Source organism: Brienomyrus brachyistius, unplaced genomic scaffold (genome assembly GCF_023856365.1).
Source record: "Brienomyrus brachyistius isolate T26 unplaced genomic scaffold, BBRACH_0.4 scaffold35, whole genome shotgun sequence".
Taxonomy (NCBI): domain Eukaryota; kingdom Metazoa; phylum Chordata; class Actinopteri; order Osteoglossiformes; family Mormyridae; genus Brienomyrus; species Brienomyrus brachyistius.
The window spans coordinates 3883178-3910073 of record NW_026042310.1 but is presented as its reverse complement, the minus strand read 5'-3'; the positions used below and the strand labels follow the sequence as shown (position 1 = coordinate 3910073).

At 48.8% G+C, this 26896-nt stretch overlaps 3 protein-coding genes across 4 annotated transcripts; 1 reads left to right on the top strand and 2 right to left on the bottom strand.

The window, feature by feature from the left end:
* The first annotated feature begins 7260 nt into the window (after positions 1-7260).
* On the top strand, positions 7261-11269 carry mogat3b (monoacylglycerol O-acyltransferase 3b). The gene is given in 10 exon segments (XM_048997783.1): positions 7261-7406; positions 8082-8156; positions 8329-8407; positions 8593-8700; positions 9164-9234; positions 9451-9655; positions 9871-10045; positions 10638-10822; positions 10938-10973; positions 10976-11269. Coding segments are annotated over 9 exon segments (1017 nt in total). The 5' UTR covers positions 7261-7406; positions 8082-8114; the 3' UTR covers positions 11092-11269.
* A 717-nt stretch (positions 11270-11986) lies between these two features.
* On the bottom strand, positions 11987-15480 carry znhit1 (zinc finger, HIT-type containing 1). Its single transcript, XM_048997784.1, has 5 exons — positions 15241-15480; positions 14572-14742; positions 14402-14481; positions 14124-14293; positions 11987-12807 (listed from the first exon to the last, which is right to left on the bottom strand). The coding sequence occupies exons 1-5, from the start codon at positions 15260-15262 to the stop codon at positions 12786-12788; spliced, it is 465 nt and encodes a 154-aa protein (XP_048853741.1). The 5' UTR covers positions 15263-15480; the 3' UTR covers positions 11987-12785.
* A 588-nt stretch (positions 15481-16068) lies between these two features.
* On the bottom strand, positions 16069-26624 carry LOC125721747 (multifunctional procollagen lysine hydroxylase and glycosyltransferase LH3-like). Of its 2 annotated transcripts, XM_048997782.1 has the most exons (19): positions 26189-26624; positions 25579-25670; positions 25321-25442; positions 24435-24598; positions 23928-24040; positions 21743-21806; positions 21532-21629; positions 21262-21363; positions 21045-21176; positions 20402-20523; positions 20109-20213; positions 19884-20009; positions 19601-19742; positions 19202-19315; positions 18727-18798; positions 18220-18331; positions 17940-18079; positions 17392-17517; positions 16069-16826 (listed from the first exon to the last, which is right to left on the bottom strand). In XM_048997782.1, exons 1-19 carry the CDS (start codon positions 26316-26318, stop codon positions 16671-16673), a joined length of 2232 nt encoding a protein of 743 aa, XP_048853739.1. In that variant the 5' UTR covers positions 26319-26624; the 3' UTR covers positions 16069-16670. The 2 variants fall into 2 exon arrangements, 1 of the variants encoding a protein (XP_048853739.1); XR_007385962.1 differs by lacking the exon at positions 16069-16826 and having other exon boundaries at positions 17940-18087; positions 18227-18331.
* Between the last annotated feature and the right edge of the window lie 272 nt (positions 26625-26896).

Sequence of the window (26896 nt, the reverse complement as noted above, 5' to 3'; positions counted from 1 at the left end):
CACCACCTGCTTCCTGTCCACCTCCATAATCTCAAGCCCCCTCTCCATCTCTTTCCTCTCCGCCCACCTCTCCTTTGCTCTCCTTCCTCTCCACCTCTCGTCTGGTCCCCTCTCCTTCTTCCCTCCTCTAGACCAGCCCCCTCTCCAGCTCCCTCCTCTCCTCTAACCCCCTCTCCATCTCCTTCCTGTCCACCTCCCCTGCTTCAGCCTGCTCTCTTTCAGCTTTCCATACTTCAGTGCTTTTCCCCTCCTTGTTTACAGGGCCCTTCCTGCTGTGTTTATATTGCAGCCTCTCCACTTCACTTAGCAGATGATTTATCAAAAAGAGTCACAGCTTTGAACCCACTGATAACGCGGCTGCATATCTGACAAGTTCAGCATCTTCAGGTACAGCAATATGGCACTTTAGTCTAGTAACCTGTTCAAATCCATCAACACACTACCAACTGTCCATCCATCCATCCATCCATTTTCCAACCCGCTTATCCTACTGGGTCGCGGGGGGTCCGGAGCCTATCCCGGAAGCAATGGGCACGAGGCAGGGAACAACCCAGGACGGGGGGGCCAGCCCATCGCAGGGCACACTCACACACCATTCACTCACACATGCACACCTATGGGCAATTTAGCAACTCCAATTAGCCTCAGCACGTTTTTGGACTGTGGGGGGAAACCGGAGTACCCGGAGGAAACCCCACGACGACATGGGGAGAACATGCAAACTCCACACACATGTGACCCAGGCGGAGACTTGAACCCAGGTCCCAAAGGTGTGAGGCAACAGTGCTAACCACTGCACCACCATGCCGCCCCCTGTCCCAAGCTTATCCTGTACAATTTAACATAGTAATTCAAAAGTATATTCTGTTAATTCCTAATAACTGAAAACAAGTATAACAGATTATCAGCCTTTGTAATGCCAGGGTCCTGTGTCTTTCCGGACAGATTCATTCCAAATCGTCCCACCATGAAACAAACTATTTACATCCACCTTAAGGAACCTGAACCTGCAAGTGCCCATGTGTGCCACTAGGGGTCACTGTGGAGCAGAAGATTAACACGAGGGCCCATGTGCGCTGACACGTCAGGTTATCTTCTAAGGGGTGGAGAGGGGAAGGGTCTGTGCTCGCATGCTCACTTTCTAGAGAAATGTTGGCAGGGGGCCTTGCAGCACAGATCCAACATTTCATTAAATTCTGCACCAGAGAAGCAACTGCGCCATGGAAACCTGGCTGTTGATGTCACAGTCGGTCTCCTAGCGACCAGCGTTCCATATTTGGTAGCGCCACCTGTGCGCGAGTAAAAGGAAAGGCGCCTCTCAGAGGTCCGGCAAGCACCTGGACGGCACCGTGTCTGCGAGTGCAGCTCTTAACTCGCGGCTCCTCAGTAAACATGTAGGTATATAAACCGCTGGGAGTGAGAAATTAATGTGAGCCGCGGTTTGTGGCATAATTCACATAGAACAAAAGACTCCAGAAGCCGTGTGACGATCCAGAAAGACACGAGTCTCCTGTAGTATTAATCTGCTCTCGGCTGTTACGTCACCCGTCACTGACAATACACCGGTATATGGCAGCGTTCAGGAGTTTGGAATGACCCCCAAACTGACACCCACCTCTTCGTTCTAGGGTGCAGTACCTGCCATGAGTTACAGAGAGTTAGACAGACGTGTGTATGTGTGTCTGTCTGTCTGTCTCTCTCTCTCTCACACACACACACACACACACACACACACACAGATTTGTAATTATATCTTTGTGGGGACTCTCCATTCATTTCTATGGGGAAAACTCTAATCCCAACATGACGACCTTAACCCCTACCCAGCCCTAACCTTAACCATAAGTAACCAAACTAAATATAAGACTTTTGGCATTTTTTAGTTATTTGATTGCATTCAGAAATCTTTGTGGGGACCTGAAAAATGGTCCCCACAACGTTAAAAAAAATAATAATAATATTATTGTGGGGAACATTTGGTCCCCACAATGAATGTAATATTAACATAATGCACACACATACAGAATGAACATGTGCAAACACGCGGGTCCTCCACGTAACTTCACAGGCGGCAGGATCCCCAAAAGGCCGGCATCCCAAGCTTGGCCTTCAAGCACACGGCCCTGCGCTCCGCCATCCGGACGCTTGTCTCCAATGACCCCTATTCCGAGGCGTCAAACTGACTTCCCGCAGGCCTCGGGTTTATCAGACTTCCGTCGGAGGCCTACTTCATCCCCACCTGCGGCTGCCTCTCTACGCTCGTCACTAACGCGCCCCTGAAAAACTCACCCACTCCCTACTGGAACGTGCTGGTGATCCACACGGGTTTAAACCTGCTTTCATTTCCGACGAACGTGAAACCGAGAATTCCCTTCAGCCAGTCTGGTCTGTGTGCAGTTCCTCAAACATTGCAGAATAACCGGAGAGCTAATGTAAACACGCCTTTTATTAACCGATAATATCCTTGACTGTTGTTTTCACACAAGTCAAAATTACTAATCTATAACTAACGGCTAGACCCGGAAGTCACGAACCCACAACTCATCGGGGACCAGCCAGGCTCCATGGCGCTACCGCACGCCGCTAAAATCGCTGACAACCTGAAAGACGTGTGTAAAGTCCATGACCTGGACCACCTGAAGGCTGGGATTAAGGAATCAGTAGGAGCGGCGTCATCACCGACCCGGTGCTGTCACACGTGCTCCACGAGCGCCTCTGAACCCGCATCCCTGATCAGTAACCCTGCAGCACGAGATCGGTTCCCGTTACGCTCCCGGTATCGCAGAGGGTGGAGGCGTTGGGGTCACCCTGAGTCCACATGAGGCTCCTGCAGCTACACGGCACCAGACCGGCACAGAAAAGGTCAATTTCAGGCTGACGCCCCTGCCGTTTTCAGATGCTCCGCCGCCAAAAACAGCGCCGCGTCAACCCTAACCCCCCGAGAGGGATCCGCAGCTTTCCCGCATGCCTGCGAGGCTCCCCGCGCTGCTCCCGTGAAAACTGGCGCGACGGCGTTTCCGTGCCGATGCCACAGACGGTCCGCTGTTTTCCCTAGCAGGGTGTGTGTGTGTGTGTGTGTGTGTGTGTGTGTGTGTGTGTGTGTGTGTGTGTGTGTGTGTGCGCGCGCGTGTGCGTGCCCACGGTTATGTGCACTTGTCTGGAGACAGTCTGGTGTGTTTTTTCCCCTCCCTTGATGGTACTACGCTTAGATGAAGCTGGAGGCGGGATTTTAAACGCAAACCCCTGTCGCCTCCACTCCCCCCGCCTCCCCTGCAGTAGGCTACCACGCCAGAAGCAGCCATAGCTAGCGCCGGGTGTCAGCAATACACAAACTGCACCACTGTTTACAAAACTAGCCTAAACACAAGGTTTAAGCAGGTGAGACGCGCGTGATCATTGAAGCCGCCACACTGCCACATACAAAATACCACCATATTCAAGGACATACTGTAGATCGCCCCATGCACCTGTGCTGTACACCTGTTTCCTGCTGATACACCGCCATACAGGTGAACAGTCTACAAGCACGGCGTACCTGTACCGGTCTGCCACTGCCGCCAAAACGTCGCACAGGTGCACAATCTTCACATGCTTCCATGCTTCCACGCACGGAGTGATACACACCCTCACCCCGCACTCATACCGCAAAAATATCACAGCCCCATCCACAAACACACACACCACGCCTGTACTTAAACAGACACCCACAGTATCATCCACCAATGCAGCTGTAATTAATCAAGCATTGGATTTTCAGAAAGGGGACAAATTATTGCCCAAATGCACGTAATCCCATCACGGGTGTATGTAAGTGACGGCAATAGCAGCAACGTTTCAAACGATGTTCAGACAGAAGTGTATGATCACGTCAATCACCCCCCCACCCACCCTCGGCTCAAATAAACAGAACATTTCGCCCAATTTCAACCATTAAGCGTGTTTTCGGATATTCCCGATAAAGTCCCACTTGGATTCCTAAATTACTGGCTATTTATTAAAGGAAAGACCAGGAAAAACACAGTGAAAAACTTACCTGTGTTTCTGCGGCTGACGACTCCGCATCCAAAAACAGAAGCGAGATTTTTTAATCTCTTCACGACTATATATATTCACAGCAGTAACACGGCGATACTGTACGGGAATCCCGTTTAGCTATTTACTATGAAATAATAGTCGGGGGAGGGGGGGGGGATCACAAGCCCCAGTGATTAAATGTCATTCCCGACACTGATGACACCGTGCATTTCACTTGTTAATTAAACGATATTGTTGTAAGGAAAACGCAAGGTGCCTCCCGTCGTAAAAACAAGCAAAACATTTTGAAACGCTGATGATGGTGCATTTTCCAGGGAAGGCAGGTGATAAGCGAGGACAGGAAGAACCCCCTTATTTCAAAATATGCTTAAACAACATACCGTGCTAGGAAAAGGTTAAGATATTTTATAATCCTGCATGTAACAGCCCAAAGCAGCTTCCCACCCGCAGGCAGACGAACCTAAACGTTTCTGTTTTTTATCATCGATTGGTGTAATGTCCGGTTAGAGTTGCGGTTCAAATCCGTGGTGCATTTCATTGCGACGTAACAAAAATACCCTTAAAGACTCATTCACAAATGAAAGGGCACGCCGGCGTGTCCCGGGGAGCCGATACATCCTCACCGTAAGCGTGAAAAGGAAATCAATGAAAAAAGCAACTTGAAATATATAAATAAGGCCGATGCCGGCTCAAATAGTACTATTAATATTCATATTGGAGTTGCTCTTCGGGAGCCAGCCGTCTGCTGTCGAGGGTACGGAAAGCGTCTGCCGCACGCCGCGCCTCGCCGGATACCCGCCAGTCCTGCCGTATATGAGATGCCGTCTTTTTAAAGGTCGACATTCCCAGCCCTCGGACATACGATTTCAAGTATTTTTTGTAGATATTGTGCCTTTTGTTGACGCTGTCGCGCCGTCCTTCCTTCCCTCTCTCCCTCCCTCCCCTCCGCCGTCCTCTCGGGTATTTACAGTTTGGGCAGCGCACTAGCCACGGACGTCAGCGGCCGGCGATCGCGTCGGGCTCCCGGGGTCCGTCCCTTCATCTCTACAGCCATCGACGACACCGCGTTTCAAGCGAGGGACGCGACGAGCCGGAGAAGCCGCTGGAAATTCGGCGAAATGACACTGTGGAGGCTGGGATGCGATCAGACGGGAGGGCGGGGGAGGAAAAAAAAACACAAAGAGGCCAACACGTGGTGTCAACAACACACGATTCATGCAAATGAACACATGATCCACGCAAAAAACACACGACGAGCGCAATGAAGCGTTTTATTTAACCCCCGACCCTTGACACGCATAATCACCGGGATAAGACGCTTTGACAATAAACTAGGTACAAAGACACGCCATGAAAACGCTCATCCACTCAGACATACAGTTACACGCAAACAGCCGCAGACAAACTGAGACATACGTCCAAATTTAGACCCACACCCCCGCATAGACACTCACACATTCCCATACCCATTAAAGCACACACGGCTGACAGACACCGACAGTGCGCTTTAGGATTAGTGAGGTTAGCGCAAAATAGCAAAGCGCTTCATTTTAGCGCTGGATTTGCATGAAGGTTTATTTTATTGGGGCGACTAGTTCAGCACTGCCGCCATTAAATCCCAGTCCTTCCTATCCCAATTTTTTGCTGCCCTCTATCTGCCTTGTGTCATTCGCAGTTACGCTACTGTAACACCGTCTATTATATATATATATATATATATATATATATATATATATTATATATATATATATAATATATATATATATATATATATATACATACACGCACAGCTGTATAAACAGTTTAATTTTTATTCTCCCTGTGTCGTCTTTTTCTGTGAAATGCGATAACTGACCAGGGTTTACCTGCTTCCGCTCCATCACTTATGCCCCTGAAGGCATTTTGTGGGTTATGTTTTCGTGCACCCTGTATACTCGTCGGATTTAGGCTGGTCATTTTACGTAAACACATAATTAACATATATACACTCAGTATCAGGTTTGGTGTTTTTATTATAGGCTACAGTTTGAAACGTATATCATGGAAAGTTTATTACATGTTTAGTTTTTCTTCGTTATTTTATGATTTGGGAGGAAACAAGAGACTTTATTTTTATTGAGGTATGTGAAATACCAGCAGTTAGCGGTGGTGAGGTCAATAGCAGGTCAATAACTTGCGGCTAGTGTGTGTTGACTTCGGTGTGTCACTGTCTCAAACAAAGTAATATAATACTCCAACATTGTAGCGTGATAACCCCATAGTAACACGGTTATTTAATCAACAGTTGTCATGAGGAAAACATCCAGTCGTTTTGTATATGCGATGTTAAATATTAAAAACGCGATGTCTAAAATGCTGGACGCTTCCCTTGATTTCAGATATGGAGTACTGAGGGAGTCCTGGGCGGGCGAGAGTGCCCCCCAGGGACACTGTGTTATCGGGGTTTTTCTTCACTTTCATAGCAAAAGGCGATGGACGGCTGTGTGTGCGCGTGCGTGCGTATGTGTATTTGGATTAGGTGCATATTACATTGTGATAAAAACCTGTTATTTTTGACGTTGTGGGGACCATTTTAGGTCCCTAGAATGATCTATGGATACAATGAGAAAACTAAGAATGCCTAAAGCCTCGTATTTAGTTTGGTTACTTATGGTTAAGGTTAGGACCCATCGAAAATGAATGGAGAGTCCCCCATAAAGATACGCGTGTGTGTGTGTGTGTGTGTGTGTGTATGTGTGTTGGGGGGGGGTGGGTAAGTGGGTGGGTGGGTGTAACTGACCCAGAAAACTTTGTTCCGACACTTCTTAGGCTGCCAGGGTCATGAGCCGCTATGGGTCACGGCGACCGTAACTGGGCAAGCCGTATGGTATACTGAATAACAATATTTACTCGACCTGAATCCAGAAACCCACGCACGTGAATAATTATGTCAGATGCAGAGCAGGTGACAATAGATAAACAGGCTGCCCTTTTTAAAACCGCACTGGTTTAACCTGGGTTGACAAGGTGAAGAAGGAGGTCTAATCTTACCGAAGTTATGCCACCGAGTCACCGCCGTCATTAGCCTTTATTTCTAACGCTGGTTTAAATAAATGCCCCGTTTGTTGGAATAGAAAAACTCGCTAGATTATGTTTAGTTTGGTGAGGATGTTCGACTCTGCAGAGTTATTCTTGACATTGACCGTCTGCGGTTATTCCGCTGGTTCAGTATATCAAGCGATCGTTATCTTCAGCCCGGTTGGTCCGAGCAAAGGGCGCTTGGTACAGACACGAAACGTTTCTGACCCGGGAGTGAATTGGGAAATCTCTGGCGAGTCCAGGGGCACAGGACACCCAAATCGGAGGAACCATTCAGAACTGGAAGGTGACAGGTAACGACAAAAACCTCACTGACCTCAATGACAACTCTTACTACTCGCATTTAAGAGATCCTCACCGAGCGGCAATAATTTACTCAACCGTGCGAGCTGATGTCCAGTAATGATTAACTGTATCTAGTCTGAACACTTTGCCCTGCTCTGCTTTAATAGCACAATGATCAGAACAATTTATTTCAAATGCAGTCATAAAAGTTACTTAGTGGCAAATTCTATTTAAAATTTTTACGGAAATATATTCATCTGGAATTAGTTAAGAGGATCCCCGATTTGCCGCTTTCCGGAGATGACGTGGTTAGAATGTCGCATCATTCTAAAACGTAGCCTAATTGATCATTTTTGTATCAAACCGTATTTATTCCATTCAGGAATCCTATATAAACGAAACATTTTATTTAAGAAATATTCACTCTTGTTTCACTTATTCAGAGATTAAAGTTCCCAACTCGATAACTTCTCTGTTAATCTCCCCGCATTAAATTAACACTACACAACTTCACGTGATTAAACGTAAAACACACTTTATTGTTAATTTTTTTATTCCTAGTCCCACTTCATTGCAAATTAATTCGGTTGTGGCGGCGCATTATAGCTATCAGATTTTTTTTTTATCAATTTCATTTACAACATGTATGACACCTATCGTCTCTGTGTCATTTATGCCGGCAGGAAAACAACGTCCACATTGTCCGAAATCGGTCTATGGCAGCTGTGAGGCGTTTGCGGACGTCCAGGTCTGAAGAGGTGCGACTCCCTTTCTCGGTTACGCTTTTATGTGGGCCAGGCTACCCCCCCCCCCCCGTCAGCATAATGTATCGCTCGGTAAAGCGCATCACTCCCCCTAGAACGTTACACGTAAAGACCGATAGACCCTCTGGTATGTCACTTATTATTGCGAATTTCTCCTTTTCCGTAGGTTGAAGAGATGGACGGATGGGTAGACTTTATACAGAAAGTCAGTGTCCTGCAGTGGGTTCTGACCTTCTTGTTTATGGGTGAGTGTCACACCCACCCATATGAGCACAAGTGTACTTGGTCGCGAGACTAATTTCTGTTACTAGCGTTCATTAATAGTATCTGGATAGACTTTGTGAGTTGTGTAAGTTTATGCAAGTTGGGTTTGCTGAGCATGACTTACACCTGGCTAATCCACCAAGGGTTACTAACATAACCTCTTCAGGTGCGTTCTTCACCCTACTGACCATCTACCTGCTATTTACCTCGCTGTGGCTCCTCCCCACTGCCTACCTGCTATGGATGGTGCTGGACTGGAGCACCCCAGAAAGAGGTAGGTGACCCTCTCTCTCTCTCTCTCTCTCTCTCATCCTGTCTCCTGTGCCTAGACATTGACTGTCACACATATACAAATCCCTGATCCCTAGAATTCCATTCAAGCCCCAACTTATCAGTCTACGGCTTTCTGCTCATAGCTTCATAAAGGTCTCCATCATCTCCCTGCTAAGCACAGCACTGTCACTGAGCAAGATGCCATTCTGTGTATGTGACTGAATGGTTGCTGTTGTAAACAGCAGGGTCAGTAGCCTGGTGTCTTGGGCCCTTGAGCTCCAAGGATGCTGCACGCTGTCTCAGCCTGTGCTGTGCACCCCCTCCGAACTTGCTGTCTCATGGGGAGCAAAACTTGATAGGCGAAAACACAATATTCCCATGGGGGATCAATGAATTACCGCAAAAATAGCACGAAAATGAAGAAATCAGTGTGTTTGACGTGCTATGCCTTCTGGGTCCACCAGGGAGCAGACAGAGTGACTGGGTGCGAAACTGGCCCGTGTGGAGACACTTTAAGAACTACTTCCCCGTGAAGGTAACCCAAGATGGGCGGCGGCTGGTAGAAAGGGCGTGTCTTTTGATCACCATGTGATCACTGGTAATCACATGACCATTCCCTAAACTCTTTCTATTCTGTTTGTCTTGCTCCTTCTCTTAATCTTATGCCCTTAATCTCTCCCACGCCTCCCTGATACATTTCTGATTCATGCTAACCACCCCCCCTCCCCCCTAAAAAAAAAAAAAAAACAAGCTGGTGAAGACCACAGAACTGAGCCCCAGTAAGAACTACATCCTGGGCTCCCATCCCCATGGTATTATGTGTGTGGGGGCCTTCTGCAGCTTCAGCACTGGATATGGCGGATTCTCCAAAGCCTTCCCAGGCCTGCGGGCTAACCTGGCCATCTTGGCCGGGCTTTTCCGCCTTCCAATCTTCCGGGACTACCTGATGTGTGCAGGTGAGGGATGGCTTCTGGGTCAGATCTGCAGGGGATCTGCAGTTAATCTCGAGTCTGAAGGGTGTGCAAAAAAGACCAAACATTCTCCCTCCCAAATTAAAAAAGACAAACTATACAAACGGGAGAGTGAGATCTCCATGCCAACCTGCTCATCCTGATTCCTTCAATCCCCCTGTCGCTGCCCTCTCCTCTCTTCCTACCTCCCTCCCATGCAGGCATGTGCCCCGTGAGCAAGCCCAGCCTAGAGCACCTCCTCACCAGGCGTGGCAAAGGGAATGCCGTGGTGATAGTGACAGGGGGTGCTGCTGAGTCACTGGACTCTGCTCCAGGGATCAATGTTGTGGTCATGAAGCAGAGGAAAGGCTTTGTCCGGCTGGCCCTGGAATACGGGTGAGGGCTACATGAACCCGACTGCGCTAGCTCTATGACATCAACCCAATGATGTTACACAACAGCAATACTTTAATGACGTTAACTCAACAATGCTACACCAATGACATTACATCAATGACGTTAACCCATCAATGTTACACCAATGACATTACATCAATGACGTTAACCCGTCAATGTTACACCAATGACATTACATCAATGACGTTAACACAACAATGTCACACCAACGACATTACATCAATGACGTTAACCCGTCAATGCTACACCAATGACATTTCATCAATGACGTTAACCCTTCAATGCTACACCAATGACATTTCATCAATGACGTTAACCCGTCAATGATACACCAATGACATTACATCAATGACGTTAACCCAACAATGTTACACCAATGTCATTACATCAATGACGTTAACCCAACAATGTTACACCAATGACATTACATCAATGACGTTAACCCAACAGCATTACACCAAGGTTACACCAGCAACCTTAACCAACAACGTTACACTAACGCTACATCAACATTTAAAAGCTATTATCCTTGAATCGCTGCCTCCTCCCCTCGCCCCCCCCCCCCCCCCAGGGCTGATCTGGTGCCAGTGTACTCCTTTGGAGAGACTGAGCTCTTCAAGCAGGTGGTCTTCCCTGAGGGCAGCATGGCCCGCAGCCTGCAGACGACCTTCAAGAAGCTCATAGGCTTTGCCCCCTGCCTCTTCATGGGCCAGAGCTGGGGCCTCGTGCCCTACAGGAGGCCTGTCACCACCGTGGGTCAGTATCCTGCCGCTTGCCTGGGGGGGGGGGGGGGGGATTACTGCGACACAGGCCTCAAGTAGCACTGTCGTCTATTCATTTACCCTCCCTAACCCTGGCTGCTCTTCCCCAGTGGGGGGCCCAATCCCTGTGCCCAAGCGGCCCTCACCCCTAAGGAGATGGTGGACCACTACCACAGCCTCTACATGGAGGCCCTCACCAAGCTCTTCCACGAACATAAGGTCAGCTGTGGCCTGTCAGAGTCACATGACCTCCACATCATCTAGCCGTTCGCTGAACGCTGCAGTGGAAAAGGGAGCAACCGTAGCGGAAACGGTGCTCCGGCCCAGCAGATGGGCACCAGCCAGATGAGTCCCAACCAGGAGGCACCAGCAATACAAAACCACAACCAATATGGCTGAAAGACTGTTTAGAAATCTAATAAAAATATTCCTATTGATCACATATTGCAGTTCACTGATTCTGCCACTGGGTGCCACTGTTTCACCTATTTTGTTCAGGTCAACGAGGTTCTGATCAACTAATTTCCAGTCCTTGGTGCAAGAGCTGTTGTTTGAAAGTCTAAAGCCCCCGGGAGTCATATACCATATGGAATACAGAGGAATGTTCACATCTGAGTGGAGCACGAGTTGGGCTGTCTGGCCCCGCCCACAATCTCCCACTGACCAATAGATCATTCATACACTGTAAGAGGGAGGGGCTTACATCATCATAAGAACATAAAGAACTGCACAGTTATTGTCCTCATTTCTATCATTTCTTCATCCTGGGGCCCTTTACTCAGAATAATAATTTACTCAGCTTATAATTATTAAGGTAAAAAAAAATGAGTAAATTAGGTCTGGCAAGAATTCTAGTGAGTTGTACGCTGTAAAAGCTTTAGGCAAAATGTCTGTTTAAATTTTAAATGTAAAATGGTGGCACAAAAAGTACAATGTCAAGGCCAATGGGCCAATCAGGACTATTATTTTAAGTATAAGCAATCATTCACAAATAACCTTGCAAGACCGAAAACAAAACCCAGACATCTCGCACTCTGCGCCGCACGGCACAACATTCTGATCGAAACTAAAATATATTCTGTGAATATTACAGAATGAGAAACTACATTAGAAGCACATTCAAAGGTCTGCTTCCGTCTGGATATTACACACACGCATATTTCGAATGTGTTTTATTTACCAAATTAACATTTGCATCAACATGCGATTTTGGAGAGCAGCATTATTATTAAAATGAGCATAAAGCAGAAAATAATGCCATTTGCATGTTCGGGCAGAAAAATAGCAGCGTGTTCCCTCTCTGCCCCCCCCCCCCCCCCGATGTGTCATCATTGCAGGTATTTTTCACCATTATGGCCAGACTTGGACAACCTGATGCAGCCAAAGGCCCCTCGGCTCAAATGATCTCACAGCCAACGTGTCGTCCTGATTGACGACCAAATAACAGATTCGACTCATAAATCCTCCGACTTCGATGTTTAAAACAGGGTCCGGTTTCACACCAGGATTTCCAACTCGTTCCAACTTGTGAATGGATCGGAAACACAAATCCAACAGCCTGGCGAGTTTCCACAAGCCGACGCATTATCAGATCACCCATGAGGTACAGGACTTAACCAATTAATATTTAAAATGCACTACAAACATGGGCAAATGGTGTTAAAACTGCTAACAACTGACATCAGTTAAAATGGTGGCAGTTAAATAAGATCATCTTGGCTAAAATAAAGTCTCTCCAGGGATTCCCTCAGTGGCTCCCTCTGGTGGCCAAACACGCCCATCTCCTTTGGCTGACCTCCTCTGGCCTTCATCCAGCAGCAGGTGCATGCAGGAGCTGGCCCTTCTGTTCGTTTCCGGAACTTTCTTGTGCTGCAGCGGTTAGGGCCCCTGGTGGTGGTTTGGGGGGGGGGGGTTTAGCTATCCCACACCCGGGGGCTGCCTCAGCCCACGCCACGTCCTCATAGCGTCCATTTGAGGCACCTGTTATGGACACAGGAACCATGAGTGAGCCACATGGACAGAGCTACATGCCAGCAAAAGGGGAATCTGAGCTGATCAACTCTTCTTACCGCCATACTCATAAAACAGACCGCTGTTCCTACACTGTTCCTACCCTCCCCAAAAAAAAAAACACACACAGACACACAAAACCATATTCCAGATATGCGGCCATCATATTTTCCCTTCCTTCGTTTTAGATGTTGCTTTGCCATCGCGTTTCCCTTCAAGGCTACTGGCAGCTAGAAGTCCCGTTTTCGAAAAACGAGCATGAGCACGATCCTGTTTCCATAGAGATTGGGATGTCATGTAAAAAGCAAATGAAAACAGAATGCAACGATTTGGAGATCACACAAACTCATGTTTAATTGAAAACAGAACTGAAAACATCAAATGTTGAAACTGAAGAAAAAAAAACTTTTATGCAAATACATGCTCAATTTGCATTTGATGCCAGCGACACGTTTAAAAAAAGTTGGGACAGGAGCAACAAAAGCCTGGAAAAGCTGCGTAATGTTAAAACAAAACTCCCGGTTGAATGTCTTCCAACTAATTAGGTTAATTGGCAGCTGCTCGGTAAGGTGATTGGGTTTGAAAAGAACCGCCCAGAGATGCAGTGTTTCTATATGCATGAAATAATGCAACAATTTTAAGAAAAATGTTGCACATATTTGATATGCTGTCAATCCTATTTTCAGGTAAATATGGGTTTATGTGATTTGTACATCACTGCACAGTTTTTATTTACAATCTACACAGCATCCCAACTTTCCTGGAAATGGTCATATTCAGTACCTGGTATTCAGTATTTTAATTATTTTAATTTGTCAGCATCATATAATTCTGTACAACCGTATAACGCATTCACATTATTATTTATATTTCTGATTTTGAATTAGAGCTGCCCCCAGCTCAACCCCCCCCCACAGGTGTCCTCTTTTTTGTTTCTCTCCAGTGCCCCACCCCCACCCGCAATTCCCCACGCCCCACAGTTTGAATACCTCTGCTCTAATTGGTCGCCACGTGAACCAAGACAGAGGTGGAGAATCACAGATTAAACTAACATCGTTTTACTGAGAAAACAGAGCAAGCGTGCGGCGTCCCCTCACGTGTGACCTCCAGACTCAATTACCCACAAATCTCGGCGGTGTCAATAATAGCTACAGGAACACAAGGCGCCCGAAAAAGTGCTGATTACAGCTTAACGTAACACATACTCCCAACTGTCCTGATCTCACCAGCAGTTCACGATGGGTTAGCGGACTGTGAGATTTTAAACGTCTGGGCTCGGCCGGTACCTGGTCTCCTGGTGTGTGCCCTGGCAGCGAACGCAGCAATAGCGCGCCCCACAGGACACGCAGGTGTAGGACGACGGGAAGCCACACACGGTGCAGAAGTGGCGCTGAGGCAGCTTGGAGGGCTCCGCACATGCAGTCAGGTAGTTGGGACCCTCACTCACGCTCAGGTTCTGGGGGGTGGGAGTGGAGTGTGAGAGGCAGGTCGGGGGACATGGAGACTCAGGCAAGGAGGAGAGTTGGGAGATTGAGGGGCTCTGCAGGGTTGCTCCATCTCTCACCTCCTCCTCCAGCAAGGCTTGGAAGTTCTTCCTGAACCTCAGCTTGAAGTGATCTCCACGAGTCTTCTTTCTCTTTTTACCTAAGCAGAAAGAGAGGGTGGGGATGTAGGAGATGTGTCAGATTGCAATCAGAGCGTGCCCCTAGCCAATGCCTGTGAGGCCAGACGCACCTGACTCGTTGTTGTCGTCAAACTGCGGTAGCCGCTTGGCCAGCTGCGGCAGGCTGGCATGCGGGTCGTCCTGGAAGTTGTCCTTCTCCAAGGCTTCCAGCTGCCGGCTGAGGCGGCGCTGGCGCGTGGCGCGGTCGAGCACGCGCCGCTGGCCAGGGTCCTGCGAGCGGACTGGGGGGGGGGGGGGAGTACAAATAAAAATGAACCCGAAATGACACAGTAAACCGACCGGCCTCAGGGGAAGGGCACATTCAGACAGGGTCACAGCCCAGGCTGACCGCATCCTGATGCAGAAGCAGCGTAGTGCTCAGTGATCCGTGAGCGAAATCATCTCTATTCCCAGTACAATCCGCACCTCCAGCTTAACCGCACCGACTGCAAGTACCACACAGTTACTGTAATAATTACAGTACCAGTTAATCTTTGATGACTCTCGTGCGTCATGCTAAATTTGGCATTATTTCGTAACTTAAACATGGCACAAACACGTATCACAACATCACACCCCAAGCAGCGACTAAATACATTTCTATAGCCTATCGCATTGAGTTGGAAGCAAAAAAAAATACTTTTAAGTATTTAGTGTTTTAAAACGTATCCTTTCAATATTTCGACCACGAACAAACCCAACAAACGTCGCATTTGTTTGAAAGATTTAGAACGCCATACCCGATGTCTTCTTCTCCACCATTTTCGGGGAAGGTTTCTACGGCGGCCGCAGGTGGGCAGTCCGAACAAATTAAAAAGCGCGTTTCCGTTTAACTTAGCCTTCAGCAGTGCGGTTTCCGCAACATTATTTGCTGGAACACGGTGTATTAACTAAGTAGTACTGAAAATAGGCGGAAATTGAGTTATTTTTGTGCATGACGTTCTTATCGACTGTGTGTGACCCAGATATTTATATATTTATAATTATAGAACGCTTTTCGAGCGAATACGTGACGCTTGTCTCAATCAATTGCGAACAGAACCGCCTGTGCACTTTGCGTTCTCTCACAGCAGGTGGCGCTCCTACTCATCAGGTCATTAAACGCTCGGTAAATGCACCCAGGAGGAAATAGATTGAAAACAAGCGCGTACATAAAAATTTCCAAGTCGGTACAGAAGGTCACGATGCAGCCAAGGACCCGGCTTTTAATCAATGAGCTGCAAGTTCAAGTCCCAAGAAGAGACATAATATTGCATCAGGGAATAAAAAAATATTCACATACGTACATAATTATTTTATTATGTCAATCAGCTATTTTAATTCTGAAGCTTTGTGGAGGTCATTTGTAGTTCAGAATGCGACAGGGGAGTTCAGAAGGTGACTGTTCTGTCCTGGAACTCAGTTACAATGTTTACCTACCAACTTTGCTCTGGCCCTTGGTGTTTAAATCACAGACATGCAGCTCGCACGGGGCAACACAAACTGAGCGAAGCGCTAATTTTCGCTCGCTCGCTCGCTCGCTCTCTCTCTCTCTCTCTCTCTCTGCAGAGGAAGCCATCACCAAACAACACAGTTTAAAGAAGCTTTTATTTAACCCACCCAAGTGTTAAAAACAAATTGAACACCTGCTGTACAATACTGCACATGGGACACGGCACATGCAGGCAGCGAATTTCGAAAATACAAAGAGATGAAACGTGTACAGAACTCCGAAGCAGTTGGAATGGTCTTGATTACGTGTTGGGAAATTAAAAACTACCTTATTAGGTACAGGTGTTTGGATAATTTAAACATGAAAAATGGGGGTTGCTGCTGATTTTAATGTTCCCTCACTCTCCCTGAGGCGACACACAGCACAATGGTCGTCTTCAGGAAGTGCAGGCTGCTGGGTACAGCTGTTCAATTAAAATCGCAGTTTGGACAGAAAACGTCATCTGACTTTTACCGGTAAGACAGTGATCTGGTCTGTAAATTATTCACAGCCATGAAACTTGGTGCTATTTTCCATTCGCACATCCACTTCAACCCTCGAGTCTGTGTACCGTTAAAACCGACAGTGTAAACCGTACCACAGAGTCTCTGTTCAGAAGGCCAGACCCTCAAACTCCTCACCTGAGTCTGGAACCTGCTCCAGACTCCCCCCCCCTCCACATACAGAATCCCCTAAGACCTAGGGGTCGATGAACGACATCATGATGTACCGCGTGCCCTGGGTGGTGGGCAGCCCTTCGGGGTAGTGTGTCAGGCGGCCTGGATGTATCAAGGACCAGCCCTTGCTGGGGGCCTCCACCCTGCAGTCATACCGCAGGAAGCGACAGCCGCCCCCCTGGGAGAAACACACCAATAGTGGATAACCAACCGGCTCATGCGACCCGCTTGCTCAACACTGCCCCTTACAGGCCAGTTTTATTTTGTCATCTTCCAGGAATTCATTAATAAACATTAACATTTAACGAAGCTGATACCTGGCTTATTCAAACAATAAGGGAATTTGCAGGTAATCTATAAAAGATGTAGGGTATATAACAAACAGACCAGCAGGTGGCATAGTAGTTAAGGAAACTAACATTGCTATATCTGCTGGCATTTCAGCAGGGCCCTTAACCCCAGACTCTCTGGGCGCCCCTATGGGTGGCTGCCCTTCGCGATCAGCTTGGTCTCACCTACAGAGAGCAAGTTGGGGGGAGGCGTAAAGGAGATCAATGAAGTATCAGCTATTATTATTACTGTTAAATGTGTTTGTCACTTGAAGGTAACTGCTAGGACATTTCTGTTGATATTCTTTGCGAGTAAACAAGTTGATTAGTCTCTGAAAAGTCGGTTTGAAAGTGCAGTAAAGGCGAGTGCTCCAGTTGGGGCTAATTTAGGCCCCCTACCCCTCTGGGCTGTACCTGATAGTCCACCCCCTCACTGTTGAGCGCGATGTTGATGATGAACGTGGAGGAGTCTTGGTATGGCTGCAGAGACGGCTGCTCATCTGGCCGGTACCGGACCACAAAGTTCATCACGGCCCGTGCCTGGGGAGGTGTGGGGGGGGGGGGGGTCATCAACCTGCTCCAGTGGAGCTCCCAGAACCCACAGACTCGCACCGACACAGAACCACAATCCGTGTAATAAGAGGCCTGTACTTCCTACACACACAACAGGCTGTTTACTGATAAGACCGGCTTACTGTGTCATTACTGATTAAGGACTGGTGTCATGCAGAGCTTGCTGGATCAAATCACAGAAGACAACAGCTACGGCTCAAACTGCTTATCAGTACAGCAGAACGGTCGTGTGTAAATATTGAGTTAATTTGGCTGAAACTGTTAGAAATACCAAACTGAGCTATGACGAGTTGAGACGATTTACGTTACGTCGGATAAAACAATGCAACATCCGAGGAAAGTCTGAGCAATGTCTGAGTAATACCAGAGTAACGTCTGAGTAATCTTACCCTGGTGTAGTAGCCAGGGTAGATCTTCTCCACAACCGGGGCGATGTACTTCTGAAGGAAGTAGAGCCACTGCTTCTCGAAGCCGATCTGGTTCATATGGATGCCCGCCGTGGGCACCTTCTCATGACCCCCCCGCCAGCCTCACATCCTGCCTCACAAACGGGGCGTGGGGAGTGTGCGAGCCGTTCACCTCATTCCCACGTTCACCGCCCCGCCCCTGTCCATTACCCACCCCCCCCAGGGAAGAATGATCCACACCCCCAGACCAGACTGAGCGTGCTCTTTACCTTGTGGCCTTCTCGCGACCACTGGCTGAAGCTCTCCATGGTCTCCACCAGCTCGTCGCACAGCTTGCTGGAGAAGACTGGAAACCAGTACACATCTGGGCACGGCTGGGACAGAGGGGCAGGTGGCGGTAGGGATGTTATGGTCAGGGTGTTAGTTGTAGGGGGGAATCGCGGGTATGGGGGTGGGGTCATCACACTTATTTATGATGTATTTACTCCACACCCTTCATGCTGCTATATTAATGTTTACAGTCACATTGCACTATGTACATAAACCCCTGTCCAGCCCTGTCCTATGTTTTGCACTTGAAAACCCACCTCCTGTCACTGCTGTATATGGTACAGTGGTCCTGGTGGAATGTATATATATATATATATATTTATTACACACACACGGGAAGAAAGGTAGTTATTTAGTAGCAAGGAGAGGGTGAGATGCACAACAAGGTGGAACTCCTCCCTTTCTTCCCACACTTTTGGGATTACTACATTTTTCATACCTCTTCCACAATACTGCTTCCATCCTCTAAGATTTCAGAGTAGTTTTCATGGATATATTTTTCCTCCCAGTCCTATAAATGAGAGAAAATTCAAACCACAGGATATTATCTGGTAGAAGACCAGCAAGGATGGTCTCTATTACTGTAACAGGAGTGAGGGTGGTCTCTATTATTGTAACAGGAATGAGGGTGGTCTCTATTACTGTGACAGAGTCAAAGGGAATTTATTATTGTAATGGGAGCAAGGACGATTTCTATCATTATGACAGGGATAGGCATGTATTACAAAAACAGATGCGAGGGCAGTCTATTTCAGCAATAGGAGTGAGGGCAGTCTTTTACAGTGACAGGGACGAGGGAGGTATATCACTAACAGGAGCGAGGGTGGTCTATCACTGTGACGAGTGAGGGCGGTCTCTTTTACTGTAACAGCAGTGATGGTGGTCTCTTTGATAGTGAGCCTACATGACTTTACCATGGGATTGTCGAACATCTGCCACATGTCGGGGTGGAGGAGGCTGCTGTTGTAGCTGGCGCTGGAGATGAGGCGGCCAAAGCTGTCACGGTTTGAAACAAACATGAAGACACCCTGAGAGACGAAGGTGAAGGAGAAAGAGCAGGCAGATACAGAGAGAGAGGCAAGAAAACAGGCAGAGAGAGAGAGGCAGACAGACAGAGAAGCAGACAGACAGATAAGCAGACAGACAGACAGAGAGAGAGGCAGACAGACAGAGAGAGAGGCAGACAGACAGAGAGAGAGGCAGACAGACAGACAGACAGAGGAAGAAGGGCAGAGAGTTACTTTCAGTGATACTCTAAATTTCCCGCAGACATAGACAGACACATGCAGACACATGCAGACAGAGAGACTGACCTGCTCCCTCACCGCCCTGCAGAAGGCCATATCGATATCCTGATCCTTCTGTGAGTACAGGCTGATCTCCTTCAGTCGGGATCTCAGGGTATTTCCTCGGATCAGGTACACCTGACTGATGTAGGGGACGTTCCACACACCGCTGAGGGGGGAAGGCGAGGGGGTCTTCACCGATCCGCTGAAGCCGCCGGACTCACACTGTCACGCGGCTGTGCGTCTTACTCACTGTGTGAATGTACCCACTGGCTGCGGTCCGGTGGGGGAAGGGGGGGGCGGGACTCACAGGCGCTTGCCCTGGACGATGTCGATGTAGTCCTCCGAGCGCGCGTAGTAGCCCTCCTTGCTCAGGGCTCCCCAGAAGTTGGACCACAGCTTCCCGTGCCGGGACAGCATGGGGGCAATGATCGGTCTGGAGGGAGAGAGAAGCCCCCCCCCCACCACCACCACGTTAAAGCCTGTGTAGCCTGGACCCGCCCACCGCTTACCACCCATCCACGCGGCAACTCACTTATTCTCTTCGATTAGGATCCGCAGGGCATCCGGGTTCACCAACGCCACGTCGGCGTCGAGGCTGAAGTAATAGGCACACATGGGATCCTGGCGGCACAAGTCCCTGAGGGACACGGAGACAGGAGCGGAGTGTACAATGAAGAGAAGCGAGTCACCTTTGTAGTAGCGTAACACTCACATGTGATGGTGGGGGTTTAACCAATCATTAGCTGTATGCAGGATCACATGATCGGTTTCACCAAAGCTGGACTGTGATTGGCTGCATGTTTACTGGGTCACACAGACACTCACATGGCCATGGTTCTGGCCCGGCCATGCTGTAGATTTTCCTCGGGCCCCACGATCCGGGCCTCAGGGAACAGGTGCCGGTGCTGCTGCCAGAATCGCTGCATGTGAGGCTCGTGATGGACAACCTGAGGTGGCGGAGTGGGCAGGAGGGGCAGAGGAGCCAGGCGAGCGCCAGGGGGAGAGGAGAGAGGCGAGAGGGACAGAAATTTTAAACTTTTGTAGAGATATTTTACTTTGATCATCTTATTACCAAACAACATGGAGGGAGAACATGATTAAGCAGGACGACTGACGACTGTCCACAGAACATCTAAAAAAGGTCCGATGGGCACAGACCACGGGCAGCCCCACTGCATGAGCGGAGAGTGGCACAGCACAGACACAGGGTAAAGTGACAGTGACAGTTGGAGAAGAGCAGGGGGCGAGGGAGGGAACACTGGGATGGAAAAGATGCAGAAAGACACTGAGGGAGGCTCATTGGGGACCCGCCCACGATGCCTCTGATTGGGCAGAACTCACCGAAGACCTGCCCACGATGCCTCTGATTGGGCAAAACTCACCGAAGACCTGCCTACGGTGCCTCTGATTGGACACAGCAGAGACTAAACCACTGGCCTGCCTCTTATCTGTGCGCGGGGCTACTGACGTTGTTGTGGATGAAGAGCCGGAGCCGGCGGGCAGGGTAGCTCTGGGTGGCCAGCCTATCCAGGAATTCATCCAGAAAGGGGGTGGGCTGCTCGATGAACACGCCCACCTGCACGATGGGCAGCTCCTCGTCCTATCGCGTCACACGTCAAATGCACGGTTACCGGCAGGCGCACACATGAATGCAAAGACGGGCGAACGTGCCATCGGACGCTCACCGGCACGTCGCCAAGGTACAGAAGGTCGTCGTCGCAGATTCCGCAGCCGTGCTCGTGGGTCCAGGCCGTCGGTATGTAATTGCCCAGGTAATTAAGCTGTAGCTGTGTGACCGCACATGCATACACAAAGACCTCAGTAGAGGGCAGAGTCAGCGCTATCGTTTATAAGGAAAACTGCAGTTCAGAGTATAGTGAGGGCCCCCTGTTCAGGTTAAGTTCACTCCCAGCCCAGGATTAGTCCAATGAACTGAAACGTGTGCCGTCACCCACCTTGGTGGGGCCGTTGCCATGGACGATGACGGGAAGTGTGTCATAGGCCACGTTCCTGATTCGGACCCGCCCCTTTTCAAACTTCATCACCACTTCCTCTGCAGATAGGAAGACAGTGGGGGGGGGATGAAAGGGATGGGAGTTGTACATCGGTCCCTTTTCCGCCATTTCTACAGAATCTGTAGTGTCAGTCTCTTGGGTTGGGTCTCACCGAGGGCGCCGTTGAGGTTCTGGAAGATGTAGGAGCCATGGTCCAGAGTGATGTTTAGGCTTTTCTGTGGAAGACAGACAATCAGCCTTCACAACATGCCATTCCTCAGTTTGACTTACCCTGGAGATGGCAGTAAAGTGCCCGTCGCGCACAGGACTGTATAACATGTATTTTTAATCTGAAAGCGTAAAATAAACTGCAGGTTGTCTTTAATCCTTTCGGGAACAGTAACTGGGAGCAGGGTGGACTTTTGCTGGACTTGCGGGCTTACTAGGTCAGGACAGCAGTGTCCTTGAAGCTGAAGATTTTAGTGTAAAAGTCATGGATATATGCATGGTCTGGAACTCCTTTGATTTTCCATCCATCCATCCATCCATCCATCATCCACCGCTTATCTGGGGTCAGGTCGGGAGGGCAGCAGTCTAAGCAGAGATGGCCAAGCCTCCCTCTCATCAGCCACCTCCTCCAACTCCTCCGGGGGGTACCAAGGTGTTCCCAGGCCGGCCGAGAGATATAATCTCTCCAGCATGTCCTGGGTCTGCCCTGGGGTCTCCTCCCTGTAGGACATACCCGAAACACCTCCCCAGGGAGCCATCCAGGAGGCATCCTACATAGATGCCCAAACCACCTCAATTGGCTCCTTTCGATGCTGGAGGAGCAGCAGCTCTACTTTGAACCCCTCCGGAATGTCTGAGCCCAGACACCCTATGGAGGAAACTCATGTTGGCCGCTTGTATCCACAATCTCATTCTTTCAGTCACTACCCAGAGCTCATGAGCATAGGTGAGGGCAGGAATGTAGATTGACTGGTAATTGAGAGCTTTGCCTTCTGGCTCAGCTACTGTCTTCACCAAAACAGAACGATACAGAGTCCACATTACTGCCAACGCTGCACCTATCCGTCTGTCGATCTCCTGCTCCCTTTTTCCCTCACTCGTGAGCAAGACCGCGAGATACGTAAATTCCTCAGCTTGAGGCAGCAGTCCATCCCCCACCAGGAGAGGGCAATCCACCCTTTTCCAGTCCGAGCAGCGAAATCCCGGAACAAGGCCCATTCAGGCCCCATGTCCCCTGATTCCCCCAGGAGAGAAGAGAAGTTCTGCTGGAAGTTTAAGTTGAAGATCTCCCGGACAGAGCCCTCCGCCAGACGCTCCCAGCACCCTCTCGCCTTTGGGTCTACCAGTGTTGGAAAGGCCATCTCCATGTCTCCATGTTCTTATTGTTTTAGTTATTTATATAATATTTCCTTCCTTAGACCACATGCACACCATTCATTGCACCTGTAACAGCCAATCGGATGCAACCCACCACCCAGTGTTGATCAGTTGACAGCTCAGCTCCTCTCTTCACCCAAGTGTCCAAAACATATGTGGCACTTATGAACACCCTTTTGCTCGAACATGGTGTTCACTATGGACAAACTGTGTTCAGCAGAGACGTCCAATAACCAATTACCGCTCGGACTCCGATCGGCCATTCTTCCCAGTCAAACCCTTCCAGGTCTCACTGTCATCACCCACGTGATCGTTAAAGTCCCCCAGCAAAACAATGGAGTCCCCAGAAGAGGCACCTTCTAGCCCCCCCCCCCCCCCCCCCCCCCAAGGCCCCCAAGAAGGCCGGAAACTCCGAACTGGTGTTTGGCACGTACGTACAAAGTGTCACAGTCCCCAGGCGACCCTCTCATCTACTGGGGTAAATTCCAACACACTGGCGCCAAACGTGGGGGTATAAACAGCCCCACCCCTGCCTGGTGCCTCTCACCAGGGGCAACTCCAGAGTGGACCGAGTCATGCGTCGAGGTGACCCCGACTATATCCACTTGGTATCTCTCTACCTTCCCCACCAGCTCAGGCTTCCATCCCAGCAGAGAGGTTACCTTCCAGGTACCTAAAGCCAGTTTTGGTAGCTGGCGATCAGTCCGCTGAAGCCCCTGCCTTTGATCACCACCTGATCTACATTGCATTCAGCCCCCACGGCTCCCTCCGTAGGTGGTGGGTCCACAGGAAGGCAGACCCATGTTACTTTCTTCGAGTTATGCCTGCCCCCCCCCACTTGATTTTCATTCATCATCATCATTATTACTATTATTATTACTCTATTCCACCTGCACTAATCCAGAATCTTGGGTCAGATGTTAAGACACCCCACCCCACCGTGGATCACACCCCCCACTCAGAACACCTACCCTCTGCACCTCATCCAGGTAGATCTTAGTGTAGAACATCTGGTCATCTTCATTGTCCTTTCTCTTCCACTGCTGGACAATGGCGATTAGCTCCTGGACGTGGCCTATGAATCCTGCAAGGGGGGAGACCCACAGGGAAGCCCCGCCCCCAGACACTGATCACCAGGCGTTGGACAGCTGGAGTTAGGGATCTGTGTCTGGAAGGTTCTGGGTTTAGATCCCATGGCAAGCAGAGCAATCGTATCACTCTTGGGCTCTTGAGCTAGGAACTTAAACCCAACTGCTCCTGGATCACTCGACACGCTCTCACCCCATGTTCTGAGAGTGAGACGGGCACTGTTTGGTAAAAACTACCCAAGGAGATCAATAACATCATCATTTCTTCCATGTTAAGATATTTGCTCCCTATTGCATAAAATCAGTAAGATAGCTTCAGTAAGACTGACGTCATGTTAGCATGTTAGCCCTTTCTGGCCGCTCCAACCCCAGCTGGCGCTGTGCACCCACCCCCAGAGTTGAGGAAGCGCAGGCCCGTCTTGACAGGCGGGTACTGGGTCACCAGCTTTTGGTCGGGCCAGCAGAAAGCATCAGCTGAGAAGACCACGCGGTGGCGCATTCTGGAGAACCTCCAGAGGAGCTCGCGGGGGCCGCTGGCGAAGATGACATCATAGCTGAAGGGGACAGAGGTAAATATGGGTACTTTATGGTGGCACAGAGTGACAAGGGTGAATGCTGATGCTATTTATGCCTTTTTGGCTGCATAGAATCATGTTACCAGGATTTTTCACTCAGCTGGGCAATAATTTTCCAATCTCAGCACAATTCCTTTAAAATCTGCGGAGGGAACCCTCGAATGCCTGCATCAAACTACAGTTCGCCTCTTTGTCCGTTTTCATTAAACCGTGAAACCGTGAAAGGCGGCAGCAGTACTACATGGACCATAATTGTAGGCTGGCGCTTTGCGGTTGAAGCAAGCGTTTGTTGTGAAAACAACATTTACAGGAACGTAAAATTAGACCTAAAATAACAGCGCAAGAAGAATGCAAAGCCGCAGGCTTCTCGTGTTAAATTTTGCACGTTTGAGACGCAGTTTTAAGTTTCATGCTGCGAGCCTTACGACCACTTGAGCGTCCATTTAAGCTTGGATTGTGCGCTTATACACGCCTATATACGCCTATACGATAATATACGCCTAATTTGTTTTAAGAAAACGATGTATCTGATTTATACATTGCTATTTAAAGTTACTGTTGTTTGTAAAATATAAATTTACTGTAAACCATAGCGGGTTGCTGTCACAGTTTAACTAAATTTTATAGCACCGTAAAAAAAAACTGTGGCACGTGAGCGCCTTTAACGGGATTTTTGCGCTGTAGCATGGCGAAAGACCGACCTGTCCACGAAAAGGATGACCAGCTCCGGATGCTCTTTGTACTTCTGCAGCTCCTTCTTCAGCCAGCGGACCCTGTGGCTCCCGCCTGGCTTCCCCTTCCAGTCCTCCCCAAAACCGAGCACCTACACGCACACAAGCACAGTACCGTGCTATACACAAAACACACAATGTTTGCACGTTGAAAATGATACGAAATCTCCACCATTTTCGTTTTGAGCACCTAGGGCACATAACCGCAAATAACGCACGGTAAAATACCTTGACGGTGTAGTTGAACTCCCTGGCGGTCCGCAAGAACCTCTTGAAGCCATCCGTCTCCTCCGTGGCCACCGTGACGACAAGAAGCTTTCCTGGGCATGGGGAAGGAGCCAACTGAAAACCCTCCATGGAGATACGCCATCACTAATGTTCAAGTAATGCACAGGTGGAGTTTTTGATATTAACATAGAGATACAGAACCGAGGTGCAGAACATTACGCAGTGCGTGGTCACCATAGGGTTAAAAATCAAGCAGTGAAAAACGAAACTTAATCAGCTTTAAAAATGTAGTCTATTTTTAGAAAGAAAACTGAAAAATCCTCTTGCGATTAACGACTGGGGGGAAAAGACCAAAAAAGATGCATATTTAATGCATTTACAAGGATTGTTCATTATTTGCAGCGCAGATTTAAGGCCTGTAAATCTATATAGTGCACAACACTTAGATAGCGACAAGTAGCCTAATACCAACCGTAAAAGTGACTAACATTTTTATAGTATTATACCAAACGCTGTAAATGTTCACATGCGTGTTAATCATACTGCGTTGAACTGCGCATCAGCAGAGACGCTATAACGCGCCGAAAAGCTGAGACGCGGGGACGCGCACCTGGCACGGGGGCCCTCTGCTCCTGGGCATCTGTGCTGCGGGAAACGGCGCAAATAACGAGCAGGAGCAGCGCCACCGCCCCATTGCCCTTAATCCCGCTGTCCCCGTCCCGTCTGCGGCGCGGCGCCATCCCGCTGAACGCGAGGAGAAACTGCGCGTTCAGTCCGTCAGCGCCCCAAGAGAACTCCTTAATCTCCCTTAAAGCCAACGAGGGAAAAAAACGAGTCCCTCCCAAAAAATGAGGAAGAACACTCCATATAAAGCCGAATATAAAGGACCGGACCGGTTCCGCCGGCGCTTCCGATCTCGGACCGGGTTCGGCACGTTTTGAAAGGGAGAGTCCGGGTCTTTGCCACGTTTCAGGAAGAGGACGCTGACGGCTTATAGTCTGGACAAGGGCTGTTATCCGGCAGCAAAATAATATCTAAAAATAATAAAAACTAAAATAGACTGGGGGCGGATATCCGAGCCACGTCAGTGTAATATCATTAAGGCACGCAAGCGTATGCTGTACTGACACATTTATATGGTAAATATTACAACGCAAGGCAGCTGATTAATGAAAACTGTCATCTTCAAGTTTTTCTACCAGAGCAATTTTTAATAATAGTTCGATACAGTAATCAGCTTCCCGGACACGTTCTTCAAACTCAACGCGGACCTGTAATGTGGCACTAGATGTTCAAACGAAATCACATCCGATGATTA